This window comes from Adiantum capillus-veneris, chromosome 18, assembly GCF_014529385.1.
Source record: "Adiantum capillus-veneris isolate H3 chromosome 18, ASM1452938v2, whole genome shotgun sequence".
Classification (NCBI taxonomy): Eukaryota; Viridiplantae; Streptophyta; class Polypodiopsida; order Polypodiales; family Pteridaceae; genus Adiantum; species Adiantum capillus-veneris.
The window spans coordinates 104326353-104348115 of NC_140948.1; the positions used below are offsets into that span (position 1 = coordinate 104326353).

General features: G+C 42.4%; 1 protein-coding gene across 6 annotated transcripts in view; it reads right to left on the reverse strand.

The window, feature by feature from the left end:
* Positions 1–8692: 8692 nt before the first annotated feature.
* The window catches only part of LOC147436126 (ABC transporter D family member 1-like), a 67803-nt gene continuing 54732 nt past the window's right edge, over positions 8693–21763 (reverse strand). For 3 of the 6 annotated variants that reach the window (XM_086489025.1, XM_086489026.1, XM_086489027.1), the window contains 8 exons: positions 19101–19281; positions 18855–19013; positions 10654–10806; positions 10328–10561; positions 9957–10108; positions 9821–9873; positions 9651–9729; positions 8693–9176 (listed from right to left, as the gene is read on the reverse strand). In XM_086489025.1, coding sequence (XP_086345151.1) covers positions 9081–9176; positions 9651–9729; positions 9821–9873; positions 9957–10108; positions 10328–10561; positions 10654–10806; positions 18855–19013; positions 19101–19281 — 1107 coding nt within the window. In that variant the 3' untranslated portion in view covers positions 8693–9080. The remainder of the gene's footprint in view (positions 9177–9650; positions 9730–9820; positions 9874–9956; positions 10109–10327; positions 10562–10653; positions 10807–18854; positions 19014–19100; positions 19282–21763) is intronic. The other 3 variants (XM_086489028.1, XM_086489030.1, XM_086489031.1) reach the window with 3 other exon arrangements.

The window sequence follows — 21763 nt, forward strand, 5'->3', positions numbered from 1 at the left end:
GAAAGCATTTATGAGCTGCCACACGATGCTTGCTAGACATGGAGCTTTCCTTCTTATCTTGGAAGACCATGGCTAAAGGAAAGTAGGTGATGTTCAGACTAGTGAAGCAATACCATCACTTTGTATAATAGGAAAGAAGACAAAGGAGTATTATAGAGTCAACACCAACACTTCATTGCCCATCCTTCATCCAATCCTTTGCCCAGTCTGCATTGGATTGATAGAGCTTACTTTGAATGGCTAGCTCACTTCTTCTCATAATGAAACCATTTGCTCCTTGCTTAACCTTCTTAATCTCTACCTAGTGGGATGTGCTCCTTCCTGTAGCTCAATCGCATAGCGTTACCTATGAGACCCCTTATCTTTTAGTTCCCAGCACGTGGTGCATCAATTAGGTGGCCATGGTGATGCCTACGCGTGGCTCTTGCCCGATGGTACGCGGCCCTTGCCCGACCATGCAACATGGCTAATATTTGGAAGGGATAAGCACCTCCCCATGTGGGCCCTCTAGTGTGTCGCGGGGGTCGGGGGGGGGGGGGGGGGGGGGGGGGGGGGGGCATGTAAACTTCGTAAATATACATATATGCACATCCTTGTCAACGTGCCTAAGATTTGGACACAAAATTCTTTGGATAATCTCCTTCTCTATTTGATGGCTCAACACCGTGCTATCTACATTCTTGTACTTGCTCAAAACGACTGAAACATTCTTCTTCAAGAAGCAAAAAGGACACCTCACTCCCACTTTTAGAACTTGAACGAAGTGTGATCTCTTCATACTCTAAATCTTTGTTGTTGAACTCATGCTAAAGTGTGTTGCAATTGCTACATACATTGCCACGTAGATCTTTCATGCACAAAATATGTTTTTAATACTTATTTCTTGAGTATGCATGTTAGGGTGTCTCATTATAACACACATCACATGAGACACTCATCACATGCATTTATAACTCTTATCAACCTCCCAGCTTCAACAACAAAATAAAAAGATGAACATTTTTCCACTAGGTTTTTTCTCTGTCACCTTTTTTTTTTCTCAATTCAAAAAGAGAACCACCATCTACCCAACATACCAAAGTGTCTCGTAGTAGGGGGTATCGCATCCTATAATATTTTCATGTTGTGACCCAATAGGACAGGGGAGTGTCCATTGAGACATAAAAGCTAAACCCGGACTAACCTCCTCACTATCTCACATGAGCATGGGCAGGAGCGGATCATTGGCCCACGCCCATTTTGGGGATTGGGTGCGATCTGAGCCCTCCAATGCGTTTTGTGTAAATTCGGAAAAATAGGTAAACTCGAGTGCAACAAAACTTGTAAACTCCCCCCCGCCCCCCTCTCTCTTCAACTTGAGCACCCTATGCACAACGGTGGACACACATTGGACATGGAGAGTTGTGCTATGATTTTCTATGCCATGTGCATTTGCAACTTGAGGTGTGATTGTAGACATGTCCACAAAAGGGAAATCATACATGTGAAAATTTGGAGTAGATATGGAGTGCTAGTGCTAGAGATTTCCTCATTTCATCCTAATTTTAACTTATCTTCCTCCCTCCTTTGTATGGATGATGTGCCGGCTCGTGTCTACATGTAGACCTCCCCTCCCTCTTTTTTTTTCTTCCTTTGTTTTAGAGAGAGAGAGAGAGAGAGAGAGAGAGAGAGAGAGAGAAAGAGAAAGAGGGAGAGAGAGAAATGAAATGTTATATTACCATCTTCAAATGGCCAAATAACCTATGAGACCAATCTGTTACAAAATGGTGAATCTAATATCATGTCTCGGCACAAAAGAACTAGAACAAAGATACTACTAGTAGAATCCATCCTCTTATGCACTCTAGATGTTGAGAGAGAAGGAGGTCCTACATGTAGACCCCCCCCTCTCCCCCCCTCTTTTTTTTCCCTCCTTTGTTTGTTTGTGTGTGTGTGTGTGATAGAGAGAGAGAGAGAGCTCCATGTATACCCACACATTTATCCTTTACTTTTTTGGCCTCTTAAAGGCCTTATATCCCTATGGGTGAAGGTAGTTCGATTTTTGTTGTGTGACATGTGTCCCTCAAAAAAATTAAAAGTCCTCCTCTCATCTCCTTTCAAATGCTATTTTCCAAAGCTGCATTCATTTGTTTGGAAATTGGCATGTTGAAAAAGAAAAAGTCTTAGAGAATAAAAGATTAAAGAATGTAAGTATTCATAAGGGTTTTATCCATGATGCGACATGATGTGAGGAATTGATTCAATAATGTTTTTGGCTTTCTAAAAGAAACCTCACAGCAAAGTTGAGTTAGGTATACTTTCAATAAAGTTTTCAGATGATTGAGACTTTCCTTAAATGTTATTTTTGTTTTAAAATATTTAATGGATCTTTTTATTTCACTTTCCATTTCACATCCTCAGATGTCTTAACTTTTATTGCCTTCTATTATTTTAGGATGCTAAAATGAAATTTCACCTTGCATAATTCTAGTAAATTCTATACACACACATTAATGATTTTTTTTTAGTTCAACTTTCATTTCATAGCCTCATATGGCTTGATTTTTCTTGCATTATATAACTTAATTTTAGTTAGCATTGCGGAAAGTCTCTTTTATTAAGCGATCGCCGTCCAAGTTTTCTCCTCGCAAAGAAGCAAACCGAAAATACTAGCAATTTATTTGAAATTTGCAAATATATTCTCACATATTTCATTGGTTTTTCTTCCCTTTACCATTGTTTGCAAGAAGCTAGTCCCGATTTCTGACCGACTTAAGGCTAAGCTGAGGCAATCCTTTCTCGAACACTGAATTTTCAATTAAACTCAACCTAATGATTTTATCATTTTTTTATTGTTTTAGAGAGCCTTCATGACCCTTTCACTTGTTTAATATTTTGATTTGTAAAGAGTCTTTCCATGTAAAGACTTAACAAAGATTCATTTCATTAAATTTATGCTTATTAAATTTTCCTTTTTTTATAAAGCATTAAAATATTCTTTTGTTTTAGTTTTTCAATGTATCTTTTTGTTTTATTGTTTTTATTTTATTTTTAATTTTGTTTTGTTTTCAAATAATAATGTGCACTTTGCACTTTGCACTTTTAACCTTAATATTCAAGTGGAGCCTTTTTTAATATATAAATTATTCATGATTATGTATGTATAATGAATAATATGATTTATCTTTTATTTTATTTTGTTTTCAAATAATAAAGTGCAATGTGCATCTTTCATCTTATTATTTAAGTGGGGCTTTTCCTAATATATAAATCGTTTGTGATTATGTATGTATAATAAATAATAACATTTTATATTAAAACACAATAAAAATTCCATGTGATTATAGGCACTGAGTTAAACTTACTTCCATAAATCTCAACCTCCCCTTAATTTGACAGGCCTTCGTGCCTCCTCACCTTGTTTTGCAAAAAAAAACATATACTTCTGATGTAATATTTATACACAACAACCAGGTTTACCAAATTAATTTATATGACTGTTATTATAGCAAAAAAATACAACGTTCGTTTAAAAAGTAATCAAGCACCAATGGTTGGAGAAAGATCATGTCATGGGTATCTCTCATCAACAATTAAACAATGTATAGAATTAAGATCCATCTAAGGTAATGTCCAAAGGAAAGGTGCTCACTATTGGGGTATAAAGCCCAATGTGGTCGCCCAGGTAAGTGGGCGGGCCACCAAGTATGTACACATATTCTTTTGTAAAAACCTAATAAGAACTCACTATGCTCTACACATTACAGTAGAGAGAGTTCACCATATCGTCGTGCTCTTCTTCTCGCACTCTCTCTCGCGTCACACTTCCGCTCGTAGTCCTTTAGCTGGTATCAAAGCTCAGATTGAGGCTCTGGGCAGCATTTGCAGGTAGCCAGAGTCACCTGCTCAGATTGAAGTGAGATTCGACAGGCGAAGACACGGCCCCAAATCTTGTGGGAAATGCCGAAGGACTCGGTGTTCTCAGAATTTCATTCGGAGGTCATCTCGGCCACCATTCGGCTTCGACAAAGTTCTGCGCATGCCATTGTCGACTACGTGGTCTCAGCGGGTGCAGATCCGACTCTGTAAATTTGGGGTTTCGGCCTACGACTGCAAGTGCTCACGATATCGGCACTCCCAGAGTGTTGATTTGTGGCTGTCTACACATCGAAGGACGGCTCACAATTCTTGGAGGCGTGTCACATACGACACGGGCGCATCTACACACAGACTGTAGGCAACATTCACTAGTTCATCAGGTAGCTTGTGTTTGCTCCTTGATATTCCAGATTTCATCCTGACATTGCAGGTACTTCCACATGGGATGTATTGTCACAGATGATGTATGTCTGTTGAGGGTTTGCTGGCTGTGAGTCACGCAGCAAACAACCGCCGCAGCGGTTACAGCATATAGTGGGAAATTTGTGGATGTATGACTTTGTGGGAAGTCTATGTACTGTCAGATTTATTGCAGCCTTTGTTGAGGGTCGAGTGAGGTTTTATTGAGCTGGGGGATTCTCGAATGTTGAGATCCTTTCGGTGATACAGGTCTTGGAGCGATCCCTCGAGCACCCTTAGATAGGCAGCTAGGATGTATTGGCTGTGAGTTAGACAGTTGGGATTGCATCTTTGCTTTACTGCCATTGAGGCATTGTCATAGTCTATGCTTACAGGACAATGATGACAGGACAGTGAGAGACAGTATAGGTGCAGGACAGGTTTACCCACAGAGAACAAGGCATTGACTTTGATGAAGTCTTCTCTCCGGTGGTCAAGATGACTACATTGAGATGCTTTCTTGCATTGGTTGCCATATTAGATTTTGTGTTGCACCAAATGGATGTCAAGACAGCGTTCTTGCATGGTGATTTAGATGTGGAAATTTACATGCAGCAGCCAGAAGGGTTTGTTGAGAAAGGCAAGGAAGATTTGGTATGCCAGTCGTTAAAGAGTCTTTATGGCTTAAAACAATCACCGAGGGCATGGTACCATAAGTTCCACAAGTTTATGCTTTCTCAAGGCTACAAACATAGTGAGTTCGATCACTGTCTATATACAAAGAAGGCTAAGGATGACAGTTGGCTGATCCTTATTTTGTATGTGGATGACATGTTGATTGCTGGCAAGCACTTGGAAGAAATTTCAGCTTTGAAGTCAAAGATGGCAAAATCGTTTGACATGAAAGACATGGGTGAGGCAAGTCATATACTTGGTATGCGCATTGAGAGAGACAGATCAAAGAAGTTGATTTGGTTATCTCAAACAGAGTATATTGACAAGGTTTTGCAACGTTTCAATATGGAGAAGGGAAAGGCATTGAGTGTTCCATTGCCACCATATGTGAAACTTAGCAAACAAGATTGTCCTGTGTCTGAGGAAGAACAAGCTGAAATGGATAAGATTCCATATGCGTCTGCAGTGGGTAGTTTAATGTATGCAATGATTGCTACTCGCCCAGACATTGCATTTGCAGTGGGAGTAGTAAGTCGATACATGTCAAACCCAGGCAAGAAACATTGGGAGACAGTGAAAGGAATATTGAGATACCTGAAAGCTACAAAGAGTATGCGTATATGCTATGGGAGTCAGGAGCTAAGTGTAAAGGGTTTTACAGACTCAGATTATGCAGGTGACTTAGACAACCGAAGGTCTACATCAGGGTATGTCTTTACATTGGCTGGTGGAGCAGTATCATTGCGTTCTAGATTACAAGATTGTGTTACTCAGTCTACTACACAGGCTGAATATGTTGCAGCATCAGAGGCATACAAAGAATCAATTTGGCTTAATCGACTAGTAACAGATTTGGGAATCAAAGAAGAGATGCCTGTGTTATATTGTGATAGTCAAAGTGCTATACAATTGGCTCGCAATCCAGTTTATCACTCAAAGACAAAGCATGTGGATGTGAAGTATCATTTCATCAGGGAAATGCGAGGATAAGCAACTTCAGCTTGTCAAAGTTCACACCACATAAAATCCTGTTGATCTACTTACAAAAGGACTTCCTTCAGAGAGCTTTGCGCATTTTCGCAAGCAGTTAGGTGTAGAGTAGTACATCACTTCTCTACATCTCTTGTATATTAGCTTGTATAGTAGCTTCTCTCACACTTAAAGTACCACATTGGACTTTAAGTGGGAGGTTGTTGGGGTATAAAGCCCAATGTGGTCGCCCTTTTTTTGTAAAAACCTAATAAGAACTCACTATGCTCTACACATTACAGTAGAGAGAGTTCACCATATCGTTGTGCTCTTCTTCTCAACTCTCTCTCGCGTCGCACTTCCGCTCGTACTCCTTCACTCACAACCTACCAAGCGCATACAAAAGCATAAAACATGATATCCTTTCTTATAGAGACTCCAATTTAACAAAATCAGCATTGGGACATCCTCATCTTTGTTTATAAAGATCAGTTGTTGTTCAAAACATTGCAATTTAAATAATTTTGAAAGTCTTTCAATACGGAGCTTCACTTCCTACTTTTCACAAAGAAAACAAGCTTAAGAAGAGCTTAGCATGGGAAAGAATTGGACCCATAAAATCCTTGGATAGCTTTTTTTTTTGATATACCAGAGGGCCCACATGGGGAGGTGCTTATCCATTCCAAATATTAGCCATGTTACATGGTCGGGCAAGGGCCGCGAACCATCGAGCAAGAGCTACATGTAGGCATCACCATGGCCACCTAATTGATGCATCACGTGCTGGGAACGATGGAGAGAACTCGTAGCAACCAGCTAGGAACCTGCTCCTCGGGTGACCCACCCCAAGAGGAGGATGCACTCGAGTGTCCAAGGGCAAGAGCCCAAGCAACGTGAACACCAGGTGAGCATAAGGTGTCCTTGTAGAGTGTGACCCAACGAGTGATCGGAACCCACAACCCATAGGCGGAGTGCCAAAACCTTACCATTAGACCAACTCTTTGGATAACTTGCTCTATGATTGATTCATTTATAACTTTCATGCATCTAATTTAAACAAGGTGAGAAGCCACTAAGACTAAACTTAAGAGCTTAGCATGATAAAGAATTGGACCCATAAAATCCTCGGATAACTTGCTCTATGATTGATTCATTTACAACTTTCATGCATCTAATTTAAACAAGGTGGGGAGTCACTAAGGCCTATTGCAGTTAAGGGTAGTCAACTTAAATGAGTGCCTGCAATCACGTCATTTTTGTTGTGTTTTAATATGAAATTTATTGTCCATTATACACACACAATCACAAATGCTTTATATGTTAAGAAGGGTCTCACTTAAACATCAAAGGGAAAGGTATACATTGGCATTTTAAAACAAAATAAAATGAAAAGAAAGTAAAGCAAAAATGAAAAAAAATGAAGGGACACATTGACAAAGTAAAACAAAAGAATATTTCCATGCTTTCATAAGAAAAAATAACTATAAGAAATAATGAAACAATTTTATGAAATGGACCTTTATGAAATCCTTAAATGAAAAGGTTCTTTCACAACTTAAAATATTAAGAAAAATTTCATTGAGACAATACTTCACATCATCCTATGAATGCCTCCTTAAGCCGTCTCTCTCTAAGGCCTTTGGATAGGCCAAAAAGAAGAAGAGATGCTCCATGTGTATCTCACACACTAGTAATTTCTTTTGCATTTTAGAGGTATTAGCCTTAAATGATATTGTGATGAGAAGTTTGGACAATTGATAGATTAAGCGTTCCAATAATTCAAATTTAGTTTTGATTTTTAATGTTTTTGCTAGATTTAAGCCCCAATAGATTCTTAATTTTTAACTTAAATATTCAATTTGAATCATAACAATCCTAAAATAGCATTGATTTGTTGAAAAGAGCTTTGAAAGATACGAATTTGCCTTGTTAAAATTTGCAACAAATTGATATTTTACCTATAATTTAGAGTAAGCATTAAAACTAGGCTATAAAGAATGAATTTCCTTGTTTAAAAGTCAATGGCTATTATTGAGGGTTAATAAATGGAGAAAATACAAACCTTTAAGAAATTCAAGCCATTTAGGCAAAAAATGTTAGTGAATAATTTATTTATTCAAAAGGCATGATTTCTCTTGATATATATTTTTTTCCAGATATCTTCATCCTTTTTTTTTGACGCACCAGAGGGACCACAAGGGGAGGTGCTTATCCCTTCCAAATATTAGCCATGAAACATGGTCGAGCAAGGGCTGTGTACATCGAGCAAGAGCCATGCGTAGGCATCACCATGGACACCTAATTGATGCACCACATGCTAGGAACGACGGAGAGAACTTGTAGCAACTAGTTAGGAACCTCTTCCTTAGGTGACCCACCCCAAAGAGGAGGATGCAGTCGAGTGTCCAAGGGAAAGAGCCCTAGCAATGTGAACACCAAGTGTCCCTCTAAAGGTGACTCAACGAGGAATTTGAACCCACAACCCATAGGTTGAGAGGCCAAAGCCTTACCATCAATAGACCAACTCTTTGGGGACCAAATATCTTCATCCTTGAGGGGTGCACTTATACGAAACCATCAATATCATGTGCGTTCAAATGATATTAAAAAAAAAACCCTATACGTACATATTATGAGGCAATAAATGAATTTTTTTCTTGTTAGACTTAGGTGTTTTTTCTAATTTTCAATTAAAACCCCCCTTCTATAAGTAAAATAATTTTAAATAAGATAAACTTTATGAATTTAAATACTCCTCCTTTTGAACACACATGGTACACTAACATTGTTTGAAGGGGGGGCCGCGAGTCTTCAAGAATGATTCTTTTTTTCTATTGAATGAGTTGTAAAGTACATATGCACCTTAAAGAAGAGGTGTGCATAATCATGAGCTGCCTCCTTTTGATAAGTTCTATTACAGGGAGAGGTACCAGAGGCTTTGCATATTTACAATTTAATGTATCTGGTCGGCTTCTCCCTTGGACGTGTTAAAATGGTGCCTTTGTATGGGTGTGCATGATGGCATAAGCCTTACATATGAAACTGTAGTGTTGATATGATAAACTTTGCTATAAAAAAAGTTAATCATATCAACACTTGATGCACCCCCATGCATAACAAATAAAGAATGATGATAAGCTTTGATATGAACATGAAATGAATGGGCAGAGAAGGATAACTTAATATCCAATCGACTTCACTTTCCGAAGCTCCCAGCTACCTTCTCCATCAATCAAATGCAACTCCATGGAGTGAAAAGGGATCAGAGCTGGCCTCTGCATCATTTCCAGTTTGAATGCCATTCAATAATTGAGGTAAGCAATCAAATGACATGATATCACAATGCCTCTGCTAGAACAACATTTCTTTATGCATGTGAGCATGTGCGGCAAGCTCTTATGTAGACCATTCTTATCACGTGCATTCAAGGCCTAATATGACTATGACACACCTGTTTCTAGTTCAATCTATGTACATCCCCTTTGATTGGTACCCTTGTGCATGCTAAAAATGTATAAACAAAGGGGCAAAATAAACCCTTATGTTGAACTCACGTGCTATGTTTACATATTTGTGAGTGACCCTCCCGGAGATTGCAAGTGCATTGGTCTCCACATGCATGTCTCATGCACACATACATGCGCCTTTTGTGCTCTATTGGATCTTGTGCATTATTAGCCTTCAATATTACTACACCACTGAAACTTGTCCAAAGTTGCTAGATGATAAATCATAAATCCTTGACTTGCCTGTGAAACGGTGATGACCGTTATGCCCATCCTGGCTGCTAGTTTGTAAAGGTGGTCTTCCACATCCACACTAGTAGCACTACTCAAAGAAAATAGACAACATGAGTTTGAATCCAGTTAAAGATCAGTCAGTGGAAAAGGAAAACTAAAGCTGAGTGTCATTCACATACTTGGTGCATTCATCCAAGACACCAAACTTCGGTTGATGGAAGAATAGACGAGCCTGCTCATATCACATTAGCATTGCTCATTAGAACCACATGTAAAACAAACCAAAAGGAAGCTATGGACTAAAAGAAAACTCACCATGCCAAGCCTTTGCTGTTCACCCAATGAAAGCATGCCCTCCCAATTGGCAACACTGTCCCAACCTCCCTCGCGCTCAAGCAAGTAAACGAGATGGACTTCTTCCAGAATAGACAATAGTTTCTCATCTAGCAGCTCCACTGCTTTGCCTCCTGCATCACAATACATAGATATAAGACTCTCATATTCAGAAAAATGCACTCTATGCAATCCTTATCACAAATAAATCTTTGTAATTTTATATCATAATCACACACACAATGTACAGTGAACTTTCAAAGGATTAAATTGTGATTTTAATAAGAAAAAGGGCACAAAACAAAAGATATCTCTATTCTGAATGTAAAGGGCCCAGATTGCAAGGAATATACCTTTGTTTGTCTGTGCAACCTTCAAGATAGCCTCATCCAATGTCAATGGGTAGATAATCTGATCACGGAGGGTGCCTAGAGCGGTGTAAGGACGTTGAGGCACATAAAAAATCTCTCTAGCAAGCGCCGAACTTGAATCTCCATTAAGTGCTGGCTTCACAATTCTACCATTTGGGTAAGGCCATAGTTCAGCAAGTGCACGAACAATAGAACTTTTCCCAGCTCCATTTGGACCTGACAAACAAAGAGTTAAATCATGCCAAAGTCCTGCCATACAATGGAGCATCTAAATAAAATGAGATTACATTTCCAGATTGATCTCTCACCTGTCACCAGTAAGCTCTTTCCTGGAGACACTTGGAAAGTCAGCTTCTTTGCAAGCACCTTCTGTCCAGGGGTGATAATGTCAACATCTGAAAATATGACATTGTCACTCCCCTGCTGATCTGGTATGTGGAGACCGTCTTGGTGCAACTCTGCTGCATTCAACATAATCTCTCTCTCTCTCTCTCTCTCTCTCTCTCTCTCTCTCTCTCTCTCTCTCTCTCTCTCCAAAGATCGACAAAGCCCACTACTGAGCCCTCTGAATTACTACCATCGAAAGCGCCAACCCTTCGTTCTGAGTAGAAGTCCACCAAACCTGTTAACCCTACCCTCCCACGCATCTACCTCCACTCTCTCAACCAGTTCTTCACCTCCCAGGCCACCTTCCCCATTACATTTCTCACACACTGTGCTACAACAAGCTCTTGAGCAACAAGCTCCCAAGCAGGCAACCATGGAGGAGCTGACCAGCGTTTTGGCGAGGGTAAATATAAAGTTTCCGACTTTCAAAGGACTCTATCTCCCTTTTGTGGTCTGAACAGAGAAGACGCCTTCCTCGTGCTCTTCCTGTGAACCTTAAGCGGCTTAGCAAATAAATGGTACAATTAGTTTGCTGAGAACCACTTCACTACTTGGGAAACACTAAGGCAACAGTTCTGTGAAGCTCTTAGACCAGGTGACTTCCAAGAGAAGGTTTTGGATGAGTTGGCAAACCTAGTGCTCCAGCCAAATGAGACTTTTGCAGAACTCATGACAAGAACAAAGTCTCTGGTCGCCAAGCTTCAGGAGAATTCATGGTCAAGGAGTGGGTGGAGAAGGCTCTTCCCAAGACTTCTCAACAAAAACTTTGAGAGAGTCTTCGACCTGAAGCCACTCTGAAGGAGTTTGTCGCTACTGCTACTAGGATAGGAGCAAGAAAGCTATTCAACGACTCTACCTCTGTGCTCTTGGAAAGTCCATCTGACCCCTTGACTTCTCTACGCAGGGAACTAGAAGCATTGAAGTTACAACGAGCTCTTCAATAGGAGAGATCCTTCTCTCTTTAGCAGGAGACGCCTCCAGATCAAGAGGCTTTGGACCAGATTAAGCGGGAGGCTAAAAGAGCTTAGGGCTTAGCAGGAGTCTAAGACTGTGGTTTGGTGTTACTCATGTCGCTCTCCTGGGCGTCCTTTGTAGGAATGCCTGCTTCTGTGAGAAGCATGGACATGACGACAAAGATTTCTACTATCTGAAGAGATTGCGACAATTACAACAGAGACTCGCCCCTACGCTTCAACAAGGCTTGACATCTATTCACCCAAGGTTGGCACATGCATCCAATATGATTTGCCCCGATGGCCATCCTATGCAAGGTATGCAGAGCACTTTTCCATCTCAAAGCTTTTATCATGCTAATGCTCCCTCAGCCCCTCAGATCTTCTACACTTCAACCTGCACCTCCATGTAGCAGAAATAGAGAAATCCCACAAGAACTCGGTGTCCACACTATCCCTCTAGTCAAGGAGGCTACGCCAGTCAGAAACCGAGCTTACAAGCTCAACCCCAAGTATGTTGAAGTTGTCAAACGGAAGCTAGAGAAAATGCAAGAAGTAGGGATCATTGTACTTGTGGAGCACTCCGAGTGGCTGTCACCCATGGTCATAGCACCCAAGAAGCAATCAAATAAAATCTGGGTATGCGTCGACTACCGCGGTCTGAACAAGGTCACAATTCCGGATGGTTTTCCAACACCGTTCATCGAATGCGTGCTTGAAGATGTGGCGGGGCACATACTTTACAGTTTCATGGATGGGCATTCAGTGGCTACAATCAGTTGGGCATTCATCCTACAAACCAGATGAAGACTGCATTCGTGATCCATGGGGTATATTCATTTATACAAGGATGTCTTTTGGATTGAAAAACGCCCCTCCCTCTTTCAATCATACAATATACATCATCTTTTATCCGGTCATCTTCGAATCTTCATGGATGATTTTTCAGCCTTCTCTGGGCTCAGTGTTCCACCCTAGTGAAAAATTTAGAGGAGCACCTAGCTCAGCTCTCCACAGTCTTCTTGAAGTGTCTGGAGGCGCGTCTTAAGCTCAACCCCAACAAATGCCACTTTTTGGTAACTCAAGGTATGCTTTTAGGTCATGTGGTGTCTGCTAAGGGCTTGGCTCTTGACCCTGACAAGATAGTGGCCATTTTAAGATTGCCTCCCCCCCTTAATCCCAAGGGTGTTCAAAGCTTTGTGGGCCATACAAGTTATCATCATAGGTTCATTCACATGTATGCCGATGTTGCCCAACTTGACTTGCCTGACCAGTGCTGTTGCTCCCCTTTTAGTGGTCCATGGCTGAAGCCCAACTTCAAAGCTTTTGCTTACCTAAAAAAGCACATGACTGAAGCCCCTATTTTAGTTGCCCCAGATTGGCCTCTCACTTTTCCTATACAAATTGATGCTAGTCAGACTGTTGTGGGTACTGTTTTGACTTAGCCTAGCAAGGAGTTCAACCTGGATACTATAGCACAACAGAGAGGAAAGGTTTGGCTACTGTTTATGCCCTGCAAAAATTCCGGCATTATTTATTAGGGGTTCACTTCACCATTATTACTGATCATCATGCTCTACGTTATCTATTGAATAAGCCACAAGTTGCAAGCAAGGTTTGGCGGTGTCTCCTTCTATTCCAGGAGTTTGATTTCGAAGTTGTCCTTCGTCCATGCAAGCGCCATGTCATGGCCAATCACCTCTCTCACATACAAGCATGTGAAGAAGCTACGGGTGCTGACGACGACTTCCAGATAGCTATCTCTTCACAATGGACATGACACCGGAATGGTATAGTGATGTGTTGTATTTGCTTTCCACTAGCCTCTATCTAGAGAATGCCGCCCCCTTGCAGAAAAGAAGACTATTGATGAAGTCTTGAACATTTACTCTAATTGGAGGTCAGCTCTATAAGTTTGGACCTGATGGTGTGCTACGCAAATGTGTGTCCCCTCATGAAGTGGAGTATATTTCAGAAGATGCCCACAATGGTCCCACAAGTGGTCATTACCTTAGTCACGTCACAACACAAAAGATTCTACAGATGGGTGGCGGAGGTACAAGCCACTACAGACTACTGTGGCCAAGTTCTTCTATGAGTACATTTTGCAGATTTGGGTGTCCCCTTGAGATCGCCAGTGAACGAGGCAGTCACTTTGTCAATGAATTGATCGCCACATTGTTGAACAACTACAAAATCTTTCATTGCATGTCATGCTCCTAATATCCCACAGCCAATGGACAGGCAGAGAGTACTAACAAAGTATTAATTTCCCTCCTCCGAAAGGCCTGCCATCTGCATCCAACTTCCTGGGCTCAAGCAATCCTCGACACTGTCTGGGCAATATCACACTTCCTTCAAAGCAACCACACTGGCTTTCGGCTTAGAAGCAATTGCTCCTTTCGAATTCAACTCCGGATTCTCTAGGGTGGGCAGATTTCGTGTCACAACTGGGATTGCCTCTGTCCACCTCTCTCGTTTATCCATGTTGGAAGAGAGTCGTAGATTAGCTTCCCACGCTCTCCAAGCAAAGCAACCTCATCGCAAAGCATGGCATGATCGTCATCTTCGCAAGCCTAAAATAGTGCAAGTCTTGCTAGTGCTGCTCTATCGGACACGCAAAGAAGTTGGCCAGCCTGGCAAGGGCCATACAGAGTGCAAGAGATTTTACCACAAGGAGCGATACAATTAGCCACTCTGGGTGATATTCCTTTGCCGCTTGTAAATGGCTCTAGGGTAAAGCGCTATTATCACCCACACTGAGGTATATGTAGTTGTTCTCCTTTCCAAATAGTACTTTTACTCTGCTGCATCCCATTCCCCAAATTTAGTCTGAACCCCGCCAGCATAGTCTGTTCTCTACTAGCCTATCATGTGTCTATCTTGTGTCCCAAGAATTCTTCCCCTTGCCTTCATCTTGACAGCTGTAACCTAGTGTTCTCCCTTATAAATTCTTGTATTTCCTTGGTTAATTTTGGTGATAGTCCACATTCATTTCCATTGTTTTGTTGATAAAGTAAATTGGTTTTATACGTCTTGTGTTTCTTGTGTTTACCTCTTGCCTTTCGTGTATGATCTTTCTCCAACCTAAATTCTGTTAGTAACTTCGGACCACTACACAACTTCCTTTGTTAGATGTCCCTTCTATGCAGTCATCCTCTCGTGTTTTATTCTTTATACATTCATCCACCAACTTCTTGCAGTTTCCAACTAGTTTGACAAAATTCACTTTTCTAGCTCAGTCTACCCTCCCCTAGGCGTTAACAGTAACCCATTCGAAGTGTCAGAGTACAAATCCCAGTAAATCTACATCTCCATTTGGGTTTCTTGCAAGGGCAAGCAAGCCTATTTATTTGTGTTGCAGTTGGTCATCACAAAAAGGTAGGATCAGTCTTGGACTTTTTGAAAAAAGGCAGCAAGGCACGCAAACCTATTTCGTAAAGTCTTTAAGCTAGTGGAGGCCATCTCTGTCTCTCCTACCCTCTCTACCTCTCGCCCTACTTCCTATCTACCTTGCGCCTCCTCGTCCCTACCCACCCCACTCACCTCTCTCGCCCCTACCCAAACCCCCTCGCCTCTCGCCCCTACCCAGCCTCCCTCCCCTTCTCACCACTACCCAAACCCCCTCGCCCCTACCTAGTATACCCCTCACCCCTATCCAGCCCCCCTCTCGCCCTCTCCTACAACCCTTGTCCCTATCCACCCCACCCCTCGCCCCTACCCACCCCCTCTCATCCCTCGTCTCTACCCTCTCCATCTCTCGCCCCTACCCACCCCCTCTAGCCTCTTTCCCCTCTCCTATAAACCTCGTCCCTACCCGCCCCCTCTTAACTCTCGTCCCTACCTACCTACGCATAGCCCTTGTCCACTCCATCCCTTGTCCCAACCTCTCTATATCTCGACCTGACCCACCAACTCACCCCCTCGCACTACCCTCTGTCCTAACCGCACCCTCTTGCCCCTATCCACGCACTCCTTCGCCTTACCCTCTTCGCTTTGCAACTTTGTTTAGGCGCCTCCATCGATTCTCGGCTCTGCATCAATTCTCTGGTTCCATCTGTCACCCAACAGAAACAAAACAGAATGTGCACATAGTTTTGCTTAAGAGAACTGTACAGGAGTAATCTGTAAAAGAAGCTGTCAGGTCTCCATGTATTCTGAATTCTAATGTGGGATTTTGACAAGCAACTGCGCTCGTGCTATGTGTAACTGAGAGATTGTAGTGTGCAGATTGAGTGGGTTTGTGTCACTATGGCGGGTAGCAACAGGCAGTCCTGCAGGGCAGCTTTGAGGAATAGCATGCTGCTGTTGAAAGCCCTTTTAGTTTTGCTGCTGAAGAATCTGACCACAGTTGCCATAAAATGACAGGTATGATTTCGAGTGTACCTAGTGACGAAAGCTATAGAGCATCTGCACACGATTCAGATTCGAATTCCAGCTCAGAATCAGGGCCCTTCAACACCAAAGAAGAAGAGCCAAAAGAAAAAAATGAAGGGTGACAAACAATATTTACGCCATGAGATCAGCAGGCCTGCCAAATCCAAAAGTCAAGCAAAATTTACTTTAAATTTCCACCTGCAGCCATCCCATCCATCCCTTTGCGAAGTCCTCTCCCGCGATCAGCTACAGAAACTAGATCTAACGGCATTGGCTGATGCAGATTTACTGACTTTCTTTCGCTATGGTTCACGAGCTTTTGAACTTTTTCCCAAAGGTACGCAGTCACACGCTTACTGTTACACGAATTGGTCATGCACTGGGAATGACCAGCTTCCCGTCTTTGAAGCCGACTACACGCACATACTCACAACTTTCTAAAGATGCTACCATTCGGGCATGCTGAGAATTGCTCCATGCTTATCCTTCCGAGCAGTCTTCAAGTATTACTTTCTGCTCAGAGATGCCAAAGAGTCATAGGGAAGATGTGATGTGCCCACGATGTTCCCACACTGTGATGGCCTCTTCTGCCTGATCCACACAATACCTTGTGGGTTTCATCAGACTTTTTATACACCATTACAATCGAGGGCAAAAAGACTTAGAGCCCAAATGCAATCCTTGCAATTGAGCTTTCAATGTTTTGCAGTCCCCATGTTGGCCTGGGTCATCAACATCCATGTTAGCCTTGTGGACGTGGATGAGGATATGCAATGGGTGCATTCCAAAGCGAAGAGGAAATCTCTTGGCAATGCTGTCTATCCCACACTAAAGAAGAAGAAGAAGAAGAGGGCAAAAGTGGTGAAAGACACGGCAGAGTCACTACTACCCTTGCCATCATTAGAGAGTCAGACTAGGGCGATGCACCTCCCACGATGCTCCCTTTCTACTTCCGCCCCTAGTTCTAATGGGCCAGTGATCAGCTCTGCTATTCCCGATCACCCACTTCATGTTCCATTTGAAGCTTCTCCCTCACATGCTCCTCTCCCTACTTCTCCCATCCTCACTCCTACCACAATGACTATCTCCCACCCCCTACCTACAGTTACCTCTTCCCTATACCTATCTCAACTACACCCACTATGCATGCTACTAGCTCACCGATTGTGCCAATTGTGAGCCCTATACCACCAGACACCTCTGCTGGATCTTCGGTGGTGGCAGACTCTACTTCACTATTCCGGCTCTCTGAGGAGATACTCCAAGAGTCAAAGAATGCTATCGCTACCATTGAGCTAGGAGCAGAGCTGCTGGTTGCTACTCACCATCGCCACTCAACCACATACGCGGCCATGCATGGATGTCTACTTGTCGCAGAGAGTGCAATCGTGGACATAGATGCTATCATTTTTGCATTGTGACAAGCCTTGAAGGTGAAATCCCAAATCATCGACGACCTCAAAGTGCAAGGATTTTGGGAGATGCTACTATATGGAGATATGGGGGCTCAAGATCCTGTTGCTATGGGGTATGGATGGACTGGTCCAATGGGATGGGTACAGACTCTTGGAGGGTATGCACAAATGACATCATGGTTTCAGATGCATGGCTTCATCGTGGACAGGCTGCTCCCTTTCCAGTACTCTCTTCAGACACCCTCGATGTCAACTACATTGATGGAGATTACTAGACTCGTTTGTCAAGACCTGAGCCAGCTGGATACCAAGAGGACATGGATAGAGCCGTCACAAGAGTTGGGCACGAAGATGGCTTTCTATAGAGAGCATCTTCTCCACCTCACAGGAGATGGGCTTGTGATTCGACCTAGCTACATGTACACACATATATCTCATGGTTTGCGGTGTGCCATTGGTCAGATACGCACATCCTCACATCAGCTGGAGATTGAGACTGGTAGATTCGGAGGGATACCAGCAGACAACAGGATATGCCGCTTATGCCAGCTAGAGCCAGAGACAGAGCTACATTACATATGTCATTGCACAATGTACTATGAGATTTGGGGCCGTTTTCACTGCTTATTCAGAGAGGGTTTCGGTCCTTTCTCTAGGGTCATGAGTTATGAGGATCAGAGATGTCTTGGGCTATAACTACTTGAGTTACACAAATATAGAGACACTTTACTACGGAGAGCTGGAGAGAGACAGTCCCAAAGACATATTACAGATTTTTTTTCACTAGATATGGGACAGCCAGAGGAGCAGCCATCACTACAAAGCTCCGCCCACACTCATTCGACTACCGGCACTCTCATTGACCGAGCACTGGAGCTACGGAGATCCAAACGGCCACGATTGAGGAGAGAGGCTACACAGCATCGATGGAGACTATAGCAGAGGATTCGAGCCATACTCTCTCTACATCCAGAGTGCACATGAGAATGGATTCTAGTAGTAGTAGTATTTTTGTTCTAGTTCTTTTGTACCAGACATGGTATTAGATTCACTATTTTGTAACAGATTGGTCTCATAGGTCATTTTGGCCTTTTGAAGACGTTAATATAACATTTCATTTCATTTCTCTCTCTCTCTCTCTCTGTAGTTTTTGTACCCAGACCTGGTATTAGATTCACCACATGTAACCTTTTGGTCTCATAGGTCATTTTGGCCTTTTGAAGACGTTAATATTACATTTCATTTCATTTCTCTCTCTTTCACACACACACACACGTGTGTGCACATCAACTTATACAAGCATGCTTTCAAATGTACTATTTTGAGCTAGTATTCATGTACAAAACTGTGCAATTGTGAGGCTACAATGAGGCGTACCTTCTTGGGCAGATTTCAGCAACTCATTTAGCTCCATGATTCGATTTATGCCTCCAGAAAGGTTATTGAATTTTTTATGCAGCTCCAACAAATCTCCGAATGCCATGAAGCTTTGTGATACAACAGAGGCTAAGAATCGCAAAGAATGAGCCAACTCCCCTATTATTGCAAATCAACAAAGGACTATATTTAGTTATTATTGTAAACATTTGACCATGAAAACAAAGTTATTGAGAAGCGGGTTACCTTGTTTAGCACTAGAAGTGTTATCGTTATAATTTTCCATTGCATATAACAGACTCAAACCCCATGTAACATTATGAGGAAGCTCCTTCGTGATGAACATATCAGCTATATCAAACAGCCACCTTTTCAATAAGAGTCTCTTTGAGTGTTCCATAAGAGCAGAAAATCTATCTTCAATGATCTGTGACATGCGAGCACTCCAGCACTTAGAAAGTAAAGACTCTCTCTCTCTCTCTCAGACATTGATATAACATTTCATTTCATTTCTCTCTCTCTCTCTCTCTCTCTCTCTCTCTCTCTCTCTCTCTCTCTCTCAGACATTGAAACCACTACTACAGATTATCAGGAAAGATGAGCAAGCAAGGTATATGTGGGTGAGAATGAGAGCCGAGACAGGTAGATTTCTATATATCGCTATATGCTACTTCCCTCCGAGTACCTCAGTCTACTCCTCACCTAAAGGACAATCCCCTTTCTCCATATTGAATAATGACATATGGGAGTTCTCTAAAGATGGAGACATCGTTCTCTTAGGAGACTTTAATGCCAGAACGGCCAACTCTCAAGCAGTATTCTATGATACTTCTGAGGAAATGCTCAGAGAAGTGGATTTATCACAGAGAGGGCTTACTAGAAACTCACAAGATAAAGAACACACTGAATATCGGAGACATCTCATGGAGATGGCAACTATACATGGTTTGGCCATACTTAATGGTCTAGAGAATTTCCCGTTATCTGGGGGATTCACATGCTTCCCGCACAAGCATGGGGCCAGTACAGTGGATTATGTCATGACTTCACCAAGCTTTATTTCTAGTATCAAGGACTTTATGGTGGGACCCAAGCCGGTTGGGATTGCAGTGGATCATGCTCTATTGACCTTATCAATCTCCTTCCAATACAATGCCTCTCAAGTACAAAGGAAGAAGACACACACAAGATATACTTTCACGAGCCTGAAACTGATTCAGTCTATGTGGAAAAGATCTATAATAGGTTGTGGGCAGCCAAGCCAGTATATACTGTAGAGGAGATTACTTCTCAATTAACAGAGATACTACATGGAGCAGCACAAGAGGCATACCCACATACTCAACCTGATCAGAAGAGAGGATCTGGGAACACGCCTCAAAACAGTTGGTATGATGAGGAATGCAGAGAGACGAGAACCCAAGTCCAGAAAGAGCTTACACTTGGGATCATCACATATAAGCAGTCTCGGATTGCTCTTCGGCGTATAGTACGTCGCAAGAAAAGGGCATTTTTAGCCAAACTGGAGAAGGATTTATATCAGCTCTTCTTGAGTCAGGACTCACATGAGGCCTGGCGCTTATTTCGCGAGCACTCACCGCATCCGACGATCACTTCTCCTCAGATTTGGGGTCAATATGTAACATCATTATATATGGTATCTGGACAGCCTCCATTACCAGATCCGCTAGAGCCATGCCCTGCTACTAGTACTTTCTTTACTACGGAAATGGTGGAAAAAGCCATTGATAAGATGAAGACAAGAAGAGCATATGATCATGAGGGTTTAGTAGCAGAACATCTGATCCATGCCAGGGATCTACTTTCAGAAGTCCTTGCTCGTCTGTTTAATCGGGTCATGTGTGAAGGATTCCCTGAATCTTGGAAATTATCTACTATTGTACCTATTTTCAAGTCAGGGGATCCTATGATACCCGGGAACTACCGTACCATTATGGTAGGTCACACTTTGACCCGACTGTACGCATCCATTCTTGAACAAAAATTGAGTAGATGGGCAGAGAATGAGGGCATAAGGGCAACAGGACAAGCTGGATTCAGAAGGGGTTATTCCAGTTTAGATCATATTCTTACGCTCAGAGCCATTATTGAGGAAGGAATATCAAACGGGAGAAGGATGTATTGTTGCTTTGTGGATTTTCGGAAAGCTTTTGATACAGTACCAAGGGCAGACTGATGCGTAGGATGCAAGAGTTAGGGGTCCCCAAAAAGATTATTTGGTGGGATCATGGCCTTATACGGATCATTAACTGGTTATGTACGTACTCCAGAAGGGGATTCCGATGTTGTTCATTCCACCGTTGGAGTAAAGCAGGGATGCCCACTGTCCCCTCCTTTATTTGGTATGTACATAGATGAGGTATCAGATTACATTGAGAGAGAAGGTGACAGAGGTGCTCAACTTGCAGGGTCATGGATCCCTTTGCTGTTGTATGCAGATGAGTATTGATAGCAGAATCACCAGATGGAATGTAGAGGCAGCTAGATGCTTTACATAAATTCGCGGAGGACAGTGGACTATCGGTAAACTTGGGTAAAACCAAAGTTATGGTGTTTAACACCACACCGCAGTGGGTTAGGAGATCGGCACCTACATTTGCATATGGCCAGGATACAGTAGAGTACACAGATGCATACACATACCTTGGGGTGGTATTTGCAGGACCGAAGTTTACTCTTAAGAAAGCAGCGGATGCTAGATTATCTAGAGCCTCTGCGGCCTTGGGAGGGTTGGAGAGGATGTGTTCACAAGTGCAGTTTCAGGAACCACGAACAAAACTGTGGCTCTTTGATACTGTGGTGGCTTCGGCTATGCTTTATGGGGTCCAGATTTGGGGACCATCTGTGGATCAGGATAATTGGAAGTCAATGGAGAGACCTTTGGTATC